At 41.8% G+C, this 16,766-nt stretch overlaps 1 protein-coding gene across 1 annotated transcript in view; it reads right to left on the bottom strand.

Annotated features, from left to right (window-relative positions):
• Positions 1-4,908: 4,908 nt before the first annotated feature.
• The window catches only part of BAAT (bile acid-CoA:amino acid N-acyltransferase), a 48,130-nt gene continuing 36,272 nt past the window's right edge, over positions 4,909-16,766 (bottom strand). Inside the window, exons 2-4 of the mRNA XM_007119289.3 lie at positions 8,042-8,540; positions 7,602-7,804; positions 4,909-5,520 (exon numbers count right to left, since the gene is read on the bottom strand). Of these exons, the coding sequence (XP_007119351.1) occupies positions 4,927-5,520; positions 7,602-7,804; positions 8,042-8,504 (1,260 nt within the window). The 5' untranslated portion in view covers positions 8,505-8,540 and the 3' untranslated portion in view covers positions 4,909-4,926. The remainder of the gene's footprint in view (positions 5,521-7,601; positions 7,805-8,041; positions 8,541-16,766) is intronic.

Below are 16,766 nucleotides of genomic sequence, written 5' to 3'. Positions count from 1 at the left end.
GGAAAAATAAAAGCAAGGAAATGTGATGAGAAAGCATGTAAATACATTTTCGAATATTATCTTTATCACACCACATATAAGCTCAAAAAACATTTATTAATTGATGGTGGAATCATCACTAATTTGTGTCCAGAATTTGACATCCCCTACCCATACCCCGTCTTGTAATCGGGGTGTCTAGAAAACCATTTTATTAGTTAAAATGTTGCTTGGTTAGCATGAAAAAAAAATTTTTTTTAAGGTGAATAGTGTATACAGATAGATCATTGAATAAGCCATGGGAAAAGCCTGCTGCACAGTCCTGGTCCCATGGCTAAGATAACTTTTCCATTGTTGACCCATCTATATTTCCTCTATTGATGGATTTTCTTCTCTGACCCAGTTTTTCCCATTCAGGGCAATGACGGACATTCACTAAACCTTTCTCCCTGAGGCCAGAACACACCTCTGGTTGGTCTGAATTTTTCTTTCTGTATGTGTGGTATTATCAGTTAAAGTATTGTAAGGCCCTCTGTCTTTGAACTAGTCTGTCTTTTAATATTATGTGTTGAGATAACCAAACTAAAAAATTATAGACACCACATCCAACCTCAATTATAGTGGAAGCCATAATATAACAGGCAAGAGAAGATTGGATTATTTCATCCCTAGCTACTGCGACCTGGGTAGATACTGCTGTCAGGCGGGTGAAATAATAGTTACATGAGTTTTGGGGAAAGACTATAAACTCAATCCCATTGTAAAGTCATCTACACTTGTGTGAGCTTAGGTATGTTAAAACTCCTCAAGGCTTAGTTTACTCATCTGTAAAATGGAAATAATTTAGTGACTACCTATCCTGTGATGGTTAATTTTATGTATCAACTTGACTGAGCCATAAGGAGCCCAGTTATTTGGTCAAACGTTATTCCGCATATGTCTGTGAGGGTGTTTTTGGATGAGATTAACATTAAATTCAACAGACTGAGTAAAATAGATTGCCCTCCCTAATATGGGTGGCCCTCACCCAATCAATGGAAAGCTGAATAGAACAAAATGGCTGCCCTTCCTTTAAAAAGAGGGAACTCCTCCTGCCTAACTGTTTGAGCTAAGACGTCTGTCTTTTCCTGCCTTCAGTCTTACACTGAAACATCGGCTCTCCTTGGATCTCGAGTCTGCCCGCTTTGGGACTGTAATTTACACTATTAACTATTGTGGTTCTCAGGACTTCAGACTCAGACTACAATTACAGCTTCAGCTCTCCTGGGTCTCCAGATTGCAGGTTGCAGATCTGGAGACTTAGCCTCCATAACCGCCTGAGCCAATTCCTTATAATAAATTTCTTTCTCTCTCTGTATATTTATCTTGTTGCTTCTATTTCTCCAGAGAACCCTGACTGAGATTTTGGTACTGAGAGTGTTTCTAAAGAAACAAGAGTTTTTGTTTGTTTGGTTGGTTGGGTTTTTTTTGCGGTACGCGGGCCTCTCACTGTTGTGGCCTCTCCCCGTTGCGGAGCACAGGCTCAGGACGCGCAGGCTCAGCGGCCATGGCTCACGGGCCCAGCCGCTCCGCGGCACGTGGGATCTTCCCGGACCGGGGCACGAACCCGTGTCCCCTGCATCGGCAGGCGGACTCTCAACCACTGCGCCACCAGGGAAGCCCAGAAACAGAGTTTTAAGGATGAGTTTTCTGAATTGGTTCTGGTGTTTCTGGAACTGGCTCTTCAACCTGATTAGATTTAAAGTTGCTAATAACTCTATTTCAAGTAGTAAGGAGAATACTGATAGTCTATGGCATGACCTGGAAATGAAGATATGAAAAATATCACCACTGGATACTCCTCATCAACCTCTTATAAGAAGCAAAGGGGGACTTCCCTGGTGGCGCAGTGGTTAAAACTCCGCCTGCCAATGCAGGGGACATGGGTTCAAGTCCTGGTCTGGGAAGATCCCACACGCTGAGGAGCCACTAAGCCCATGCGCCACAAATACTGATCCTGTGCTCTAGAGCCCATAAGCCACAACCACTGAGCCCACGTGCCACAACTACTGAAGCCCACGCACCTAGAGCCTGTGTTCCACAACAAGAGAAGCCACTGCAATGAGAAGTCTGCGCACTGAAACGAAGAGTACCCCCTGCTCGCCACAACCAGAGAAAGACCGCACACAGCAACGAAGACCCAATGCAGCCAGAAATAAATAAATTAAATTAATTTAAAAAACAAAAAATAGAGCTACTATATGACCCAGCAATTCCACTCCTAGGTGTATATCTGGAGAAAACCATAATTCAAAAGGATGCATGCACCCCGATGTTCATTGCAGCACTATTCACAATAGCCAGGACCTGAAAGCAACCTAAATGTCCATCAACAGAAGAATGGATAAAGAAGATGTGATACATGTATACAATGGAATATTACTCAGGCATATAAACGAACGAAATAGTGCCATTTGCAGAGACATGGACGGACCTAGAGATTGTCATACAGAGTGAAGCAAGTCAAAGAGAAAAACAAATGTATAATATCACTTACATGTGGAATATAGAAAAATGGTACAGATGAACTTATTTGCAAAGCAGAAATAGAGTCACAGATGTAGAAAACAAACTATGGTTACCAAGGGTGGGATGAACTGGGAGATTGGGATTGACATTTATACACTACTATGTATAAAACAGAATGAGAACCAAATGTATAGCACTGGGAACTCTACTCAATGCTCTGTGGTGACCTAAATGGAAAGGAAATGTTAAAAAGAGTGGATATATGTATATGTATGACTGATTCACTTTACTGCACAGCAGAAACTAACACAACCTTGTAAAGCAACTATACTCCAATAAAAATTAATTTAAAAATAATAATTGTTGATTGAAAAAATTAATATGAAATTAATGGGGTTGTCATGGAGAAAAGATGTAATGCATGCTAAAGTTCTTGTCTGTTGGGGCAGAAAAGTAAATATACCGATTATATCTCTTATTTTTTTATTATGAAAAATTTGCAAGCATACATAAAAGTAGAGAAAACAAACTTCACTATACAGATCATCTAGATATAATAATTTTTCACATTTGCCATATTCCTGTAGTACTTTAAAACAATTCCCAGATACTACAACGCTTCACCTCTAAATATGTCAGTATGCATCTCTAAAAAGTTACTTTTTTACATAACCCCAATACCATTTTGACCCCTAACAAGAAAACAATTTCATAGTATCATTTAATATCCAGTCATATTCAGATTTCTCTAAGTATCCCCCAAATGTCTTTTTACAGTTACTTTGTTCAAACCAGGCCCACACATAGCATTTGGTTGATATGCCTCTTAAGTCCCTTTTAATTTTGAACAATCCCCCAGCTCACTCCAATGCAAAAAGGAAAGCAAAATCCCACAAAGTGAAAAATTCCAAATTTTTTCATGCAATTAACTTGTGAAAAGAGACAAGGTCAGGTGGTAATTAACTTGTGAAGAGACCAGGTCATAGAATGATGGACAATCTATGTTTGTCTCCTTGTACTACCATTTAACTTGTTCACTAACTACCACATTAGTAAGAAGTTTTATCTAAGGGCTTGATTGGCTTCAAGTTGAACAGTGTGTTAGAAATAGTTCTAAGTAGTGCTGGGCACTCCACATTACATCTTGTCATGAAACACAACATGTCAAATTGACCATTTTTAGAGATGCTAAGTTTGATCAGTGGGTTCAGGTGGAGACAATCTGACCCCTCCATTGCAAAGTGAGGTTCCTTATAACCAGCATGTTATCTACAGGATGATACTTTGTACTTTGGTAAAATTACTCTTGGGTTTAAGGGTGGGTGGAGGGAGGAAGTAAATCAGAAACTATTTAGATGTTAAGAAAATGAGAACATGCATATCAAAAAGCCAGGAAAACACGAATATGGCAGAAGGAATGAACTTATTTCAAAGAAGCATACACTGATGAATCAGGAAAAATTAGATTTGACCAATAAACAACGCAAAAGCTATTCTAAGAAAAGATTAATAAAATAGACAAATATTTAGCAAGTCAGACTGAAAGGAAAAGGAGAAAGCATGCAAATAAACAACAGGGGATATGTAAAAAATTATAGGAGCAAAATGTGTTCCAGAAAATAGGGGTGAAATTCTGAGAAAATATAAATGACTAGGTTGGCTTCAAAAGAAATTTTAAAGCCCAAACTAGTCAATATGAGAAACTGAACTAGTAGAATTAGATGAATAAGCAAAATTAGTCCATTAATGAATGCAATTCACCACATTAATAGATTGAAGGAGAAAAGCATCATGAAAGTGATAATAGCTAACTCTGATACAGAAATTGCTATGTGCCCGGCTCTCTTCTAATCACTTTAAATATAGCTCATTTAATTTCACTAAATGCTCCAAAGGCACTTGAGCATTTAGCCCCACTCCTGATTAAAATTATAAAAAAGAAATATATTTTAGGAATAAAAAGAAGCGTCACTATTCTAAAAAAGAATTAACGTATCTACTGGAAATCTCTAGCCAGGATTACCCTTGATGCTGGCATCAGAACTTTTCATATCAAATGTCAAATTCAACTCACAATGGTTTAAACAGAAAATGATTTCACAAGTGACTTCAAAGTTCCAGGACGTTCATCCAGATTGGCAATACCTGGATCCAAGGTTTCCCTTACCGGAGTACAAAAGGTTATTCAATTTGCAAGGGTATCACAATTTTGAAATAGCAACGTACCCCGGTGCATATAAACCAAGATTCAATTTACAGAAATTCAAAGCACATACAATTTTGTTAGAAATAGTTCAGATGCACCTGATTCTTTGACTTTGTCCTATTTCCTTCCAGTTGATTCAAGAGGACTGTGAATCTAGAGAAATCAGGAGACCCCTCCCCCCCCACATCCCTGCCTTATCCAATTTTTTTGTCTCCCCTCCCCTATCATCACCCTTAGAGTGTGCTTCTGCTCGGAACAAGGTGCTGCCTGAAGAATTTCTGGATCTCTCCCCAGGCATGCTCCTGGGCTGCCGCGTGGCCCACAGGTTCCCCCCCCCACACCAGGGGGAAGGCGAGGCCACGGCTCCAGGACGCATAGCACAGGGGCCAATAGGGCAGCTCTATGAGGTGGCCCGCCCCGGGGTAGAGCAGCATCCTTCCGCTGCTTCTGCCGTGCCTCCGCAGCTGGTCCAGGGCTTGCTCAGCGTACTCTTTGCTATTGATGCATTGGTCATCCTCCCCTATAATGAAGAGGATCGGACCCTGGGCCTTTTCAACAGGAAGCACACTGTGTTGATTCAGTGCATCTCGGGGGTTCCCCTTGTAGTGACGGAGGCACAAAGCGCCCATGTTGTTGAACTCCATGCGCTCCGGAAACGAGGGGATGGGTGTTATAACCAGATCCCGGTACCTGAGTGGAAATTCAAAGATGGCATTGCACCCATTGATGCAGACAGTGGCTGCCACCTCCTTCAGGTAGCAGGCCATGGCCAGCCCGATCTCTGCCCCTTTGCTCACAGAGATCACTCCAATTCCTGGCTTTTGGATCTGAAGGAGAAAATAAAGGAAACTCATTACAGGACATTCTCTGAGAAGGAGCTGTCCTACAGGCCAGTAAGCTAGTATGATGGGAAGAGTCTGAAAATGTGGGGTGGGAGTCCTGGCGCTAAGGTTTGCCAGCTTTGCGACTGAGAGAGAACACTACCTACTTAGCCTCCCTAAGCCTTATTGTCTTATGGGGGTGATAATATTACCTGCCTTGTAGGACAGTTATGAAGATTAAGTGAAAAAATAGAAATTAAAACTCTTCACCCAAAGCAGAGCTCTATAAAGGCAAAAAGGGTCTAATACACCAGCAGCATTAGACATCACAAGAGCAGAGGCAGGTAAGATTTCTGAAGAATCAAATTCTTCTCTCCAGCTAGTAAAAGAGGTGTCCTGGTTTCTTTCAAATATTAGGTAAGCGTAATTCATATTTAAACAGCATTTTACAGCTACAAAGGATTTGCATATTCGTTAATCCAAAGGCTAATCCTGGAAGGATTGGGAGTGTAAAGATGAAAGACTTGGATTCTGTACAAAATTGAATGTCAGTTCCCAGTCCACTAGGAGAAGTCACAGGAGGGCGTCCTTAACTTTGTGGTGGGCTGAGGCAGCAGAGGGAAGGGAAGAAGTCTGAGGGGTGAATGAGGCAAGGAAGGGCATTCTGGACAAACAATAGCAAATACATAGTGACCCTGTGTGTTTACTTTGCTCACAGTTGTATCCCCAGTACCTTTCTATCATCAGAATCACCTGAAAAAAAAAACTCTTAAAATTTGAGCTTTCTGAGATCCTGTTTTTTTGAGAGCTACTTCAGTAGGTCTGAGTGGGCCCAAGAATCTGATACTATAAAATATCCCCACGGAAATCCAGTGTGCATCCACCTCTGGGAACCATCCACGTGAGGAGTGGATTGGGAAGTGAGGGAGGAGGGCTATAACTGGAGACGGGAAATTGATTAATGCACTATTGCAGCATCACAGTTGAGCAATGATGAGGAACTAAAACAGCAGCAGGAAGGGGGAAGAGGGTGTGGTGTACGGAGAAAGAACCTAAAACACTTTGGGATGGGTTGAGGGTGTGGGGAAAGGAAGAGGGAAGAAACCAGATGGGCACAGGTGACAAGGTGGATTTATTGAGCATTTACTATATGCTCGGTCCTCCAACAAGAAAACGGAGATTCAGGAAGTGTAAGTCTCGCTCAAGGTTACAACAGTATCAAGGGGCAGAGGTGGGAATTGACCCTCTTCTGCAGAATCTAACTACAAATTGAATTTTGGCAATTGCCCTTTCTCCTCATACAATGTGACAAATAGTTAAATTTGAAATGAAAAAAAAAATTAACTTGAAAACATTTTACCTGGGATTTAATTCCTTCTAGGCAATCCTTTAAACAGAGCGAAATATGCTTAGGAAAATCACATGTATATTTGATTATGATGACGATAACACTGAAGATGAGGATACCGGTGATGCTCCAATAGGAAACATATCCTATCTCTTCTTGAGAAGAGTCAAGGCTCCAGAAGAGAATGATGTAAGTTGGGGAGTCAGGATGACTTAATGGTTTGGAGCAAAGACATTGCCCCAAGGGCTCTATCACTTACTGGCCGTGGAGTGTTGGCCTCTTACTTAACTGAGATGGGTATGCCTTCTCATCTGAAAAATGAGGACCATGTCAAAAGTACTAACTTCGCACGGTAATTATAAGCATTAAATGAGATAGTGCATATAAAGTATTTAGCATAGAGTCTAACAAATAGTCACTTAATATAAACATTAGGTGATACGATTGTTTTACCCTGTCAGGTTGAACTGTAAGAAATACCTGATATTTGAACATTTCTGAACTAGCAAATGAAGAGAATCATAATATACCCACCATTTATTGTCTTCTTTGTGCCAGTAAGCACTAAGCTGATCCTAATCAACCCAACAATCCTACAAGGTATGTATTATTATCCGCATTTTAACTCAACTGTCCTATGCCCAAGTCTAAACAGACTGGTAATGTAGGCAGAACGGACATTTGTGATATTTTTTTTGACTATAATGTTGCCAGGTTAAATGAAAAGTATTTTAAATACCTTGGGATGAGCTAGTAGCAAGTTGGCAGCTTCCTCAAAATATTCCAGGTCCACCTCCTGCAACTGCTTGGGCAGGTCTGCGTAGGCAAAATATGCTAAAGCCAGCACTGCAAAGCCACGGGCAGCCAGAAGACTGGCCCGATGTTCAACTAGACCCCCGATGCCCCCAAACAAATCAATGAGTCCTGGGAAAGGGCCTTCCCCTAAGAGCAAGAAAAAAAAGAAGAGAATGAGATCAGAAAGAGTAACAAGAGGGTCAAGTAGGTAGCAGCAAAAGTACAGGCTGAGGAGAATGAATTCCATCTTCACACACACAACGAAACGGCTTATTACTTTTAAAATATTGTGGGAAATACTAGTTCTCCAACAGTTTGATGCCCTTTGTTTTTGTTTTTATTTCCATGAACCATGTCTTCTAGATCACGAAAGATTAGTCTCACCTGGAGGGAGGAAAAGGGCTCCTCGCACACGACCTTCTTGGACCTGCACCCGTCGCACCTCAGGGCTGGAGAACCAACGCTGCACCACCTGGCTGGCCCTGGGCTGAACCTCCCCTGACTTTTGTAAATAAACGGAGTCATATAGATCCAGAGTGATCCAAAAGGGGCTGTTCATCACATCTTTCTTAATCAGCCTCTCAAAAGCCTTCTCAGGCTTCAGAGACCAGAAGAGGCCCATCGGGTGGACCCCCACGTAGTGGCCCCCCAAGGCAGGAGCCTGCTTCAGGTCCAGCTCACCATCCTTGCTGGCCCTGTAGAAGGCTCTGGACTGGTACAGATTCCCCTTCTCATCCTTCACAGATGCCATGAGGGTCACCATCTGCAGTGGGGGCAGGCCTGTCACTCGGATGTGCACAGGCTCATCCACGAGGGCACTGGCCGGGGTGGCTGTCAGTTGGAACATTGGCAACCGGCAAAGGGATGAGTGGTATTTCCTGACCTGCAGTGGGAGAGAAAACTCTGAGTTGGAGACTTCAGTTCCAAGGAAGAGGCCCAGACAAGGCTTATATTAGGTCTGGCCAAGGCAGATTTCTGGATACTAGTGCAAAATACACAGAACATTTGGAGGAGGGAAAATAGGGTGTGCAGACAGTACTCATTATTCTCATTTTACATATGAGGAAACAGGTTAAGTGACATGCTCAAAGTCTTGTAAATAATTAATAGTAGAACCTGAAATTCAAGCTAGGTCTGACACTACAGCCTCCTGTCTTATCCATTACAACACTGTAGGAAATCTTAGTTTTGTGGTTTTGAGTAAGTTGAGCTTCATATCTTCAGTTGAGATCATTCCCAGGTGACCTATTTCACTGGTGTTTGTTAGGATCCAGGGGGTAATGCATGATTAAGGGTTTACTGGAAGGATCAGTGCTGCTTTTCAACTCCCATACCTACGTAAACAAGAAACATGTTATACTGTTGTTTCTTTCTTTCTTTTCTCTTTTTTTAGTTTCCAATCCCTCCCTGCCATTGTAAGACAGACTGCCACCTCTTTTCAGAGTTCCCATTATTTGTTCTTTTTAAGGGAAAATAAAACTTCATGATCTGCTTTTGTGGCTTTCCAATGGAGTGGTAAATATAAAATATTGTTTGTAGCAAAGAGAATGAAATATACATTTGATCAGCTATTTCATACTCTCCTCATTTTATGAGCAAAATTTGGGGTACTCTCTCCCTCCTTCCTCCCTCTGTACATTCCTTCTTTACTTTCCCTCCTTTCTTCTATACCTCATTCCACAAAGGATTTGAACCTGTTTATAGATACAGGAGGCATAAACAAATAAAAATAAAATAGGATCTGGGAAAATATGAACTAGCATCAGAGACACTGAATGAGTGACAACCAAAGGAAAAAAGGCAATCTCTCAGTTGTGTTGTTCTGATTATTCTCATAGAAAGGGTTGCCAGTTTCTAAAGGGAAAGGAAAATGTGAGGCCTTTCCAATATTTTCCTAAAAGAAATTTCTCATATGAAACTTTGACATAGGTATGCATCATTTTTCCAACAATATCTTCACACAAATGGTAGTAATAGGTGTCCTCTCAGAAAGCTTGATCCTCCAAGGGATCCTTGATTTTATTTTACAGAGGAATGCAAAGTGAAGGCTTTGGGGTTTAGATTTGTGAGCAGAAAAGATTCTGGAGAAAATAAACAGGCTCTGGCAGTGCAGGGGCAGAAAAGGTGTTTTAATGCCCAGTTCTTCACTTTTGGAAGGGGGTCTTTGGAGGAAAGAGAGGGTCAAGGAAAAATGCATTTTGTGCTTCTTTTAAGAAAGTGATTTTCTGCAAAGGATGTACTCCCTCCCACCTTACCCCCATCAACAACCAGCATTACTGACCATTTCAAAACTCATGGTCAATAGAATAATTTGGAATAAATAGAATAGAGAAAAGAGAGATGGATGAAGATAGGTTTCAGAAGACTTCAGTCTTTGAAAGGAATCTACCTTAGAGCTAGAATTTTATTTTGGGGTCTCAGCACTTAGCTGACTATGCTTACTGTTTTGTCTCCTAATTTTTCTGGAGCTCCTGTTAAATGTGTTAAGTTATTGATTCTGACTTCTCAGAAATTCCCCATAATGGTCATTAGTATTCTATGTCTAGATTTTTGCCATTTGCACCAAGGTATATGCAAGGGGTTAGATTATAATGAAACTTCCTATAAGAAGCATGCATTCTCCCAAGAGCATGTGAAACAAAGAGAGAGAGATCACTTGATGAGTCAACAGTGTGTGCTTGTGAATGGTGTCTCAGGTTTCCTGACCAAAGACTAGGAAGCAGCCACATGATCAGCAATCCCACAGTCATTGCCTTTGGAACATGGGCTAAACAAAGTCACTTTTCACAGGCTGACAAGATAGGGTGTGCCCTCATGAAGATTTGGTAGGGTTCCAAGGCAAAGTTTGACAGATTACCTCTTCAGAAATTGGTTGTAAGTCTATCAGACCTCAGACTTATTCAAGCCTTGTGCCATCTGTTCTTTATATAACACCCCCTTATATATTCAAGAAACAAGAAACATCCAGGATTTAAATACATACACATGGGGACTTCCCTGATGGTCCAGTGGTAAAGAATCTGCCTTCCAATGCAGGGGACACAGGTTCAATCCCTGGTTGGGGAGCTAAGATCCCACGTGCCACGGGGCAAGTAAGCCCGCACGCTACAACTTCTGAGCCCAGGAGCCTCAACTAGAGAGCCCATGTGCTGCAAACTACAGAGCCTATGCGCTACAGCTAGAGAAGAGAAAAACCCACATACCACAACTAGAGAGAAGCCTGAGCACCGCAACAAAATATCCCACCTGCTGCAACTAAGACCCAACGCAGCCAAAAATAAATAAATAAATAATACATACACACACATGTACACACACACACACACACACACACACACACACACACACACACACACGAAAGAAGATTTGATACCTATACACCAGGGATTCTCAACTGGGGTTCTGAGGAACTCTGAGGCTCTGCAAAATGTCACTAGGGTTTCCACAAGAGCTCTTAATTGGAAAAAAGAGAACAGTTTTTGAACTTCAAGTGTGATGTGATGCTAGTGCATGCAATGATGGAGGGAGACAGTGACTGAGCTGTTCCTTTACATGTTGTTCAGCCCCGCAGGGTGGTGTGTGAAAGGACCACGTACAATTGGCTGAGGCCATTCTCAGTTTGGGATGCAAGATTAGGGGAGGCTGTTGATGGCTAGTGGCAACCTCGATGTGGAGAAGAGCATGGTGGGCTGATGTGTGCCTCTCCTTCCTGAATTACCTCCTCCAAACTCCCCTTATGCTCTGTGGACTGAGTTAAAGGAGTGAACAAACTCTATTGGTGTAATATGGAAGGAAAGTTGCATTCTGAAAAATGAATTTTTACACACTGTAGTCAGCTGCACCCTGACACTTTGTTATTATTTGTAAACATTGTGAAGTGTGGATAGTGTAAGAAGAGAATTTTCATACGGAATTTTTTTTAGGGAATTTTTCTCATTTTGTTACTTATTATGAAACTCTTATATTTCAGTAAGCATTACAAATATGTCTGATGGTCCAATGGAGTGATAAATTTGAAGGTAAATTTAAAATTGGAAGAAGGGAATTGAAGGACTAGGGACAAGACTCAGAAGATTAGTGATGGAGAACTGCCATTTTCTGAGTCATTTGACAAGAGGCCACACACTGAAAAAGTCTGTCTTTACGGTGAAGCTGCTTATCAGTGGAATTTACATCAGCTGGTAATACAAGTTGTCCTGTTCCATTGGGCATGGTCTTTAACAAACAACTAAAAAATGTAGCAATGGCTCCAGGAAAATGGAAAAGACAAACAAAATATCACAATTATTTGACAAGTACAGGGGCTGGTAATTTTAAGCGGCCTTTGGAATTCAGCTCTCCCCTCATTTCCCTTTTTTCTGTAACAGCAAACAACTATTGAGCACTTACTAACGGCTAGTCACCGGGTAATATGAATCCACATAGTAAAGCCTTTTCACTTTTCAGGACCCTTTTATGACCATTATTTCCCTTGACCCTTGCAAAAAACCTGTGGGAATAAACAATTATTATTATCCTTAGATTGTAAATTGAGCTCAGCTAGTTAAATGACTTACCCAAGCTTGCCTATGTTATTAATGATGAAGCAAGAATTTTAACCAGTACCGTCTGACCCTACATATAAACCTTACTTATCTTCCCCAAATGAGGGTAGACATATGAGAGCTCATTCTTTTCCTAGCCTCCCCCTCTTGTTTTTCTTTCCTACTTCTTTTTTGACCTTAACTTCATCTTTCCCTTTCCCTAACTCTGAAGCTTTTAGTTAAATATATACCCTGATGTACAGGGTGGCAGGACTAGTAATGGAATAGTAGGAGGAAACTTTAGTCCACAAACCCACATGTGCATGAAATGTCATTTTTTTTCTATTTTTCTAGGTTCAGAGTAATTTCTATTTTGCGTCCTTGTTCCTCCAGATGGCAGAGATATAATCACAGAATTCAGAGCATCCTGCTTTTCCTGGGAGCTCAAGGAAGTTCCCTGTGACTGTGGCAGTGCTCAAACACTTGGGGTTGGGAGACCCTGTTCATATGTTACTATGCATTCTTCTAAACCTGTTTTACAATGGATACCAGTGGTTCCAAACTCGGATACCTATAGGGGCCAGGCAGGTAATATAAATTTGTAGATAAAAGACAGAGATGAACAAAATGTAAGACTGCAGTGAACCTAAGACTACCTGCCCATCTAAGGCATTCAAATGTATTCTATTTAAAAAATGCACACACGCAAAACTACCCAACAACAACAACCAACCAACCAAAGGAAAAAACAACCCAAGGTGTGGACCAAACGAAAGACACCCATTTGTGACTTCTGAAATTCACATAATCTATTAGGCTTTTTGCAACATAAAGGCCAGGAAAAGATTTTTGTTTTTCTCTTTCTGGTGTGCCATCCTTTCCTGAAGCAATAAGTATCAACTGATCTCCCTCTGGAGGAAGAAGGAAAACAAGGTAAAATAAAAATACAAGAAGGTGGGCATGGGAAGTGGGGGTGAGGGCTCAGCCATTAAAATTTCCAGTGATATTTGGCAAGTTAACCCTGCCCTCAAACCTTCTCCTGTCACCTCTCACCATGCTGAATCCTTATGATTTTTTCCTGCTTTCCCTGTGTTCCATTTCTATTGTCTTATTCTAATTGGATCCCAAATAATCCACATACTGCTATAGGGATTAATATCTTTGTTAGTTGTGAAGGCTTATTGCCTGCCAGGGCCCGTCCTTCACAGATTTTCAAAATAAGTTGTAAGAAGACTTAAAACTTATCCTGTTCAACACTCAATTGTCATCATCATCAATGAAGCACCTACACTGTAAGGGGACACCCAGCTGAAGAGGGCTGTCCCTCCTCTGGCCTCTCTCTCTACCATGTCACTCAGAGCACTTAATTCTTGAACCTAATATTAATGAGTCATGTATGCTGCGTGTACTCTCTCCTGTTACTCTGTAAATTTCTTGAAGGCAGGATCCTGTCTGATGTGTCTTTGTCACTTTCACTGCACAGGAGCCCTTCACATCCCATGTATTCATTAAATGATTGTGGATTTTCCTCTCCATTCCCATAAACTCTCATCCTTTTACCCAATTCTTTCTCTCTCTTTACAGTCGTTTTCGCTCCCCAATCTAATCTCGACAATGTTGTCGGACAGATCTTTATAAAACTCAAAAATAATCGAATTTCTCATCTACTTTAAACTTCCAGTGGCAGCCAGATTCATTTGAGGATAAAGTCTAAATCTTTTGTTCTAGCACTTAAGACTCTTTGCAGAGGAATGGCTCTACCATAGCACCCTGGAGACCTTCCATGTTTCCACAGGCACAGCTTGAACCACCATATGACCTAAATCTGGGTGGAATGCCTTGTGATCCTCCCAGGAGCATGGCATGAGAAGCAGTCTTTACAAGAGGCTTCACAAGACAGTTTTCCCATCTGTCTCTCCCTATCTTGTGGGAGGCTGCCATGAGGCAACTTTCCCATCCACCTCCCTGGTTCCAGAGAGGCAAGGGACTCTCCATCTCATACTTACACCCCTTTAGGGCAGAGCTGCAGGCTCTAGGACCACTGAGCTGCAGTCTAGGATCAGCTCCTCAGCCACTGAATATCTCACAACTCTGTTGAAGATGCCTGGTTCCTTTTGCCTCAGTGCCATCCTTTTGGTGGGTGAGACAAGGACCCAGAGAGCTGCACCCTTGGCATCTCTTGCCTTCACTGCCTATTTAAGTTATAAACTGTCTGACTCCAAAAGGGGCTCCTTATTTGTTTTCCAGATGAACCTCTCAGTCTTGGTCTTGGACTTCCCTTTGTGTTTGACACCCTTTATCATCTAATTCAATCAAAGCCTTTCACCACCCCCCCCCGATCTATTTACTAGTCTAAGCAACCATCTCATTACAAACCTAGCATAGGATATTGTCAAAATCTGCTTCTTTATCTGTCTCTCCCTTTTCTGCTCTATCCAATATAGTACTCACTAGCCATGTACAGCTACTTAAATTTCAATTCACTTAAAAATGAATGAAATTGACATTTAAAATTTAGTTTCTCATCCACACTAACCACATTTTAATTGCTCAGTAGCCACATGTTACTAGTGGCTACTGTATTGGACCATGTAGCTCTAGAATATTCCCATCACCACAGAATATCCTACTGGACAGCACTACTCTGGATTGTAAAGTATTCCTCACAGGCAAGAATTATACCTTGTTCAACACTCTACTTCTCAATTCCTAGAATAGTGCTGGAACATAGTGATCGCTCAGTAAATGTTTGAGGAATTAAGTGAAAGAATAAATGATAGATAAAAAAGCAAAAAAAAAAAGTTGAGTGACATATCTCAGAGAGAGTGTGAAGATAGAACAGAAGCACAGTTGAATATTTATAGGCTACTTCTGAAGATGGAAAATTCCTCAAAATCCAATGGGATACAATTTCCAGGGTTCCTCACTTCTTTGCAGCAGAAGGCAGGACTGTCAATGAAACAGTTAATGTACACTGCAGACTGTCAATGAAACCAAAGATAGAAAGCAGCCAGAGGGCAAGAAACAAGAACTCAGCTGCCTCTCACAGGCATAGCCTCGTGGTGGTTGGAGAGGGGGCCCTCAGCAAAATGGAAGCAACCTGATAGGGTCTAAAAGCTGATAGCCACATTGCTGAGCAGGTTTCAGACCTCCCAGAGTCCCAGGGGGAAGGACGGGGATCACGCCTGCACCACTGGGAGACCTTGACCTGTTAGAGGAAGGGCAGTCAAGAACTGGCGGGACATCAACACATCAGAAGGCAGGAAAGAAAGAATAAAAGAGAGCAAAAGGTCCCATGGAAGTTAAAATTACCATTACCAATCAAGAAACAAAAATTCCATTTCCTTTAGGATCCTGTTGCTTTTCTTCCTTCATCACAGCACTTCCTCCTCCCAATGAATCCCAGAGAAAAAATTCCTTGAGTCAAGAAACATCTCTTTATCTGTAGTGAGGTGGATGGACCTGGAGTCTGTCATACAGAGTGAAGTAAGTCAGAAGGAGAAAAACAAATACCGTATGCTAACACATATATATGGAATCTAAGAAAAAAAAAGTCATGAAGAGCCTAGGGGTAGGACGGGAATAAAACACAGACCTACTAGAGAATGGACTTGAGGATATGGGGAGGGGGAAGGATAAGCTGTGACGAAGTGAGAGAGTGGCATGGACATATATACACTACCAAACCTAGGGTGGATAGCTAGTGGGAAGCGGCCGCATGGCACAGGGAGATCAGCTCGGTGCTTTGTGACCACCTAGAGGGGTGGGATAGGGAGGGTGGGAGGGAGGGAGACGCAAGAGGGAAGAGATATGGGAACATATGTGTATGTATAACTGATTCACTTTGTTGTAAAGCAGAAACTAACACACCATTGTAAAGCAATTATACTCCAATAAAGATGTTTAAAAACAAAAAAAAGAAAAACATCTCTCCAGGGACTTCGCTTCGCTGGTGGTGCAGTGGTTAAGAATCCTCCTGCCAATGCAGGGGACACGGATTCGAGCCCTGGTCCGGGAAGATCCCACATGCCATGAAGCAACTAAGCCCGTGCGCCACAACTACTGAGCCTGCACACCTAGAGCCCGTGCTCTGCAACAAGAGAAGACACCGCAATGAGAAGCCCGCTCACCGCAACGAAGAGTAGCCCCCACTCGCTGCAACTAGAGAAAGCCCACGCGCGGCAACAAAGACCCAACGCAGCCAAAAAATAAATAAATAAATAAATAAATAAATAAAATGTATATTAAAAAAAATCTCTCCATTAGTCACATTAGGCTGGACCCTGACTTTTGCAGCCAAGTGTGCATTTCACCTCCAAAATAGTCTCTAAACAATCTTCTGGTTAGGTTTATGCATCTGACATAAATCAGTGTTTGAACGATAAACTACCTGGGATAGTAATTTCTGGTTCTTCAGAGAACTGTGGTACCCACTGAGGTGAGCAAAACACACACAGAAAGACAAAGCAGCCTTCCCCGGTTCCCTGCTGCTGAAATCAGAAAGCAGACCTTTTCTACTTGGCCATGACAGCTCTGACTCACCCTGAATTCGGCTGCAGGAAGCAGTCTGGAGCGGGATGGCTTAC

This window comes from Physeter macrocephalus, chromosome 9 (genome assembly GCF_002837175.3).
Source record: "Physeter macrocephalus isolate SW-GA chromosome 9, ASM283717v5, whole genome shotgun sequence".
Taxonomy (NCBI): Eukaryota; Metazoa; Chordata; class Mammalia; order Artiodactyla; family Physeteridae; genus Physeter; species Physeter macrocephalus.
The sequence above is the reverse complement of the archived record's forward strand: the minus strand, read 5'-3'. Positions and strand labels throughout refer to the sequence as shown.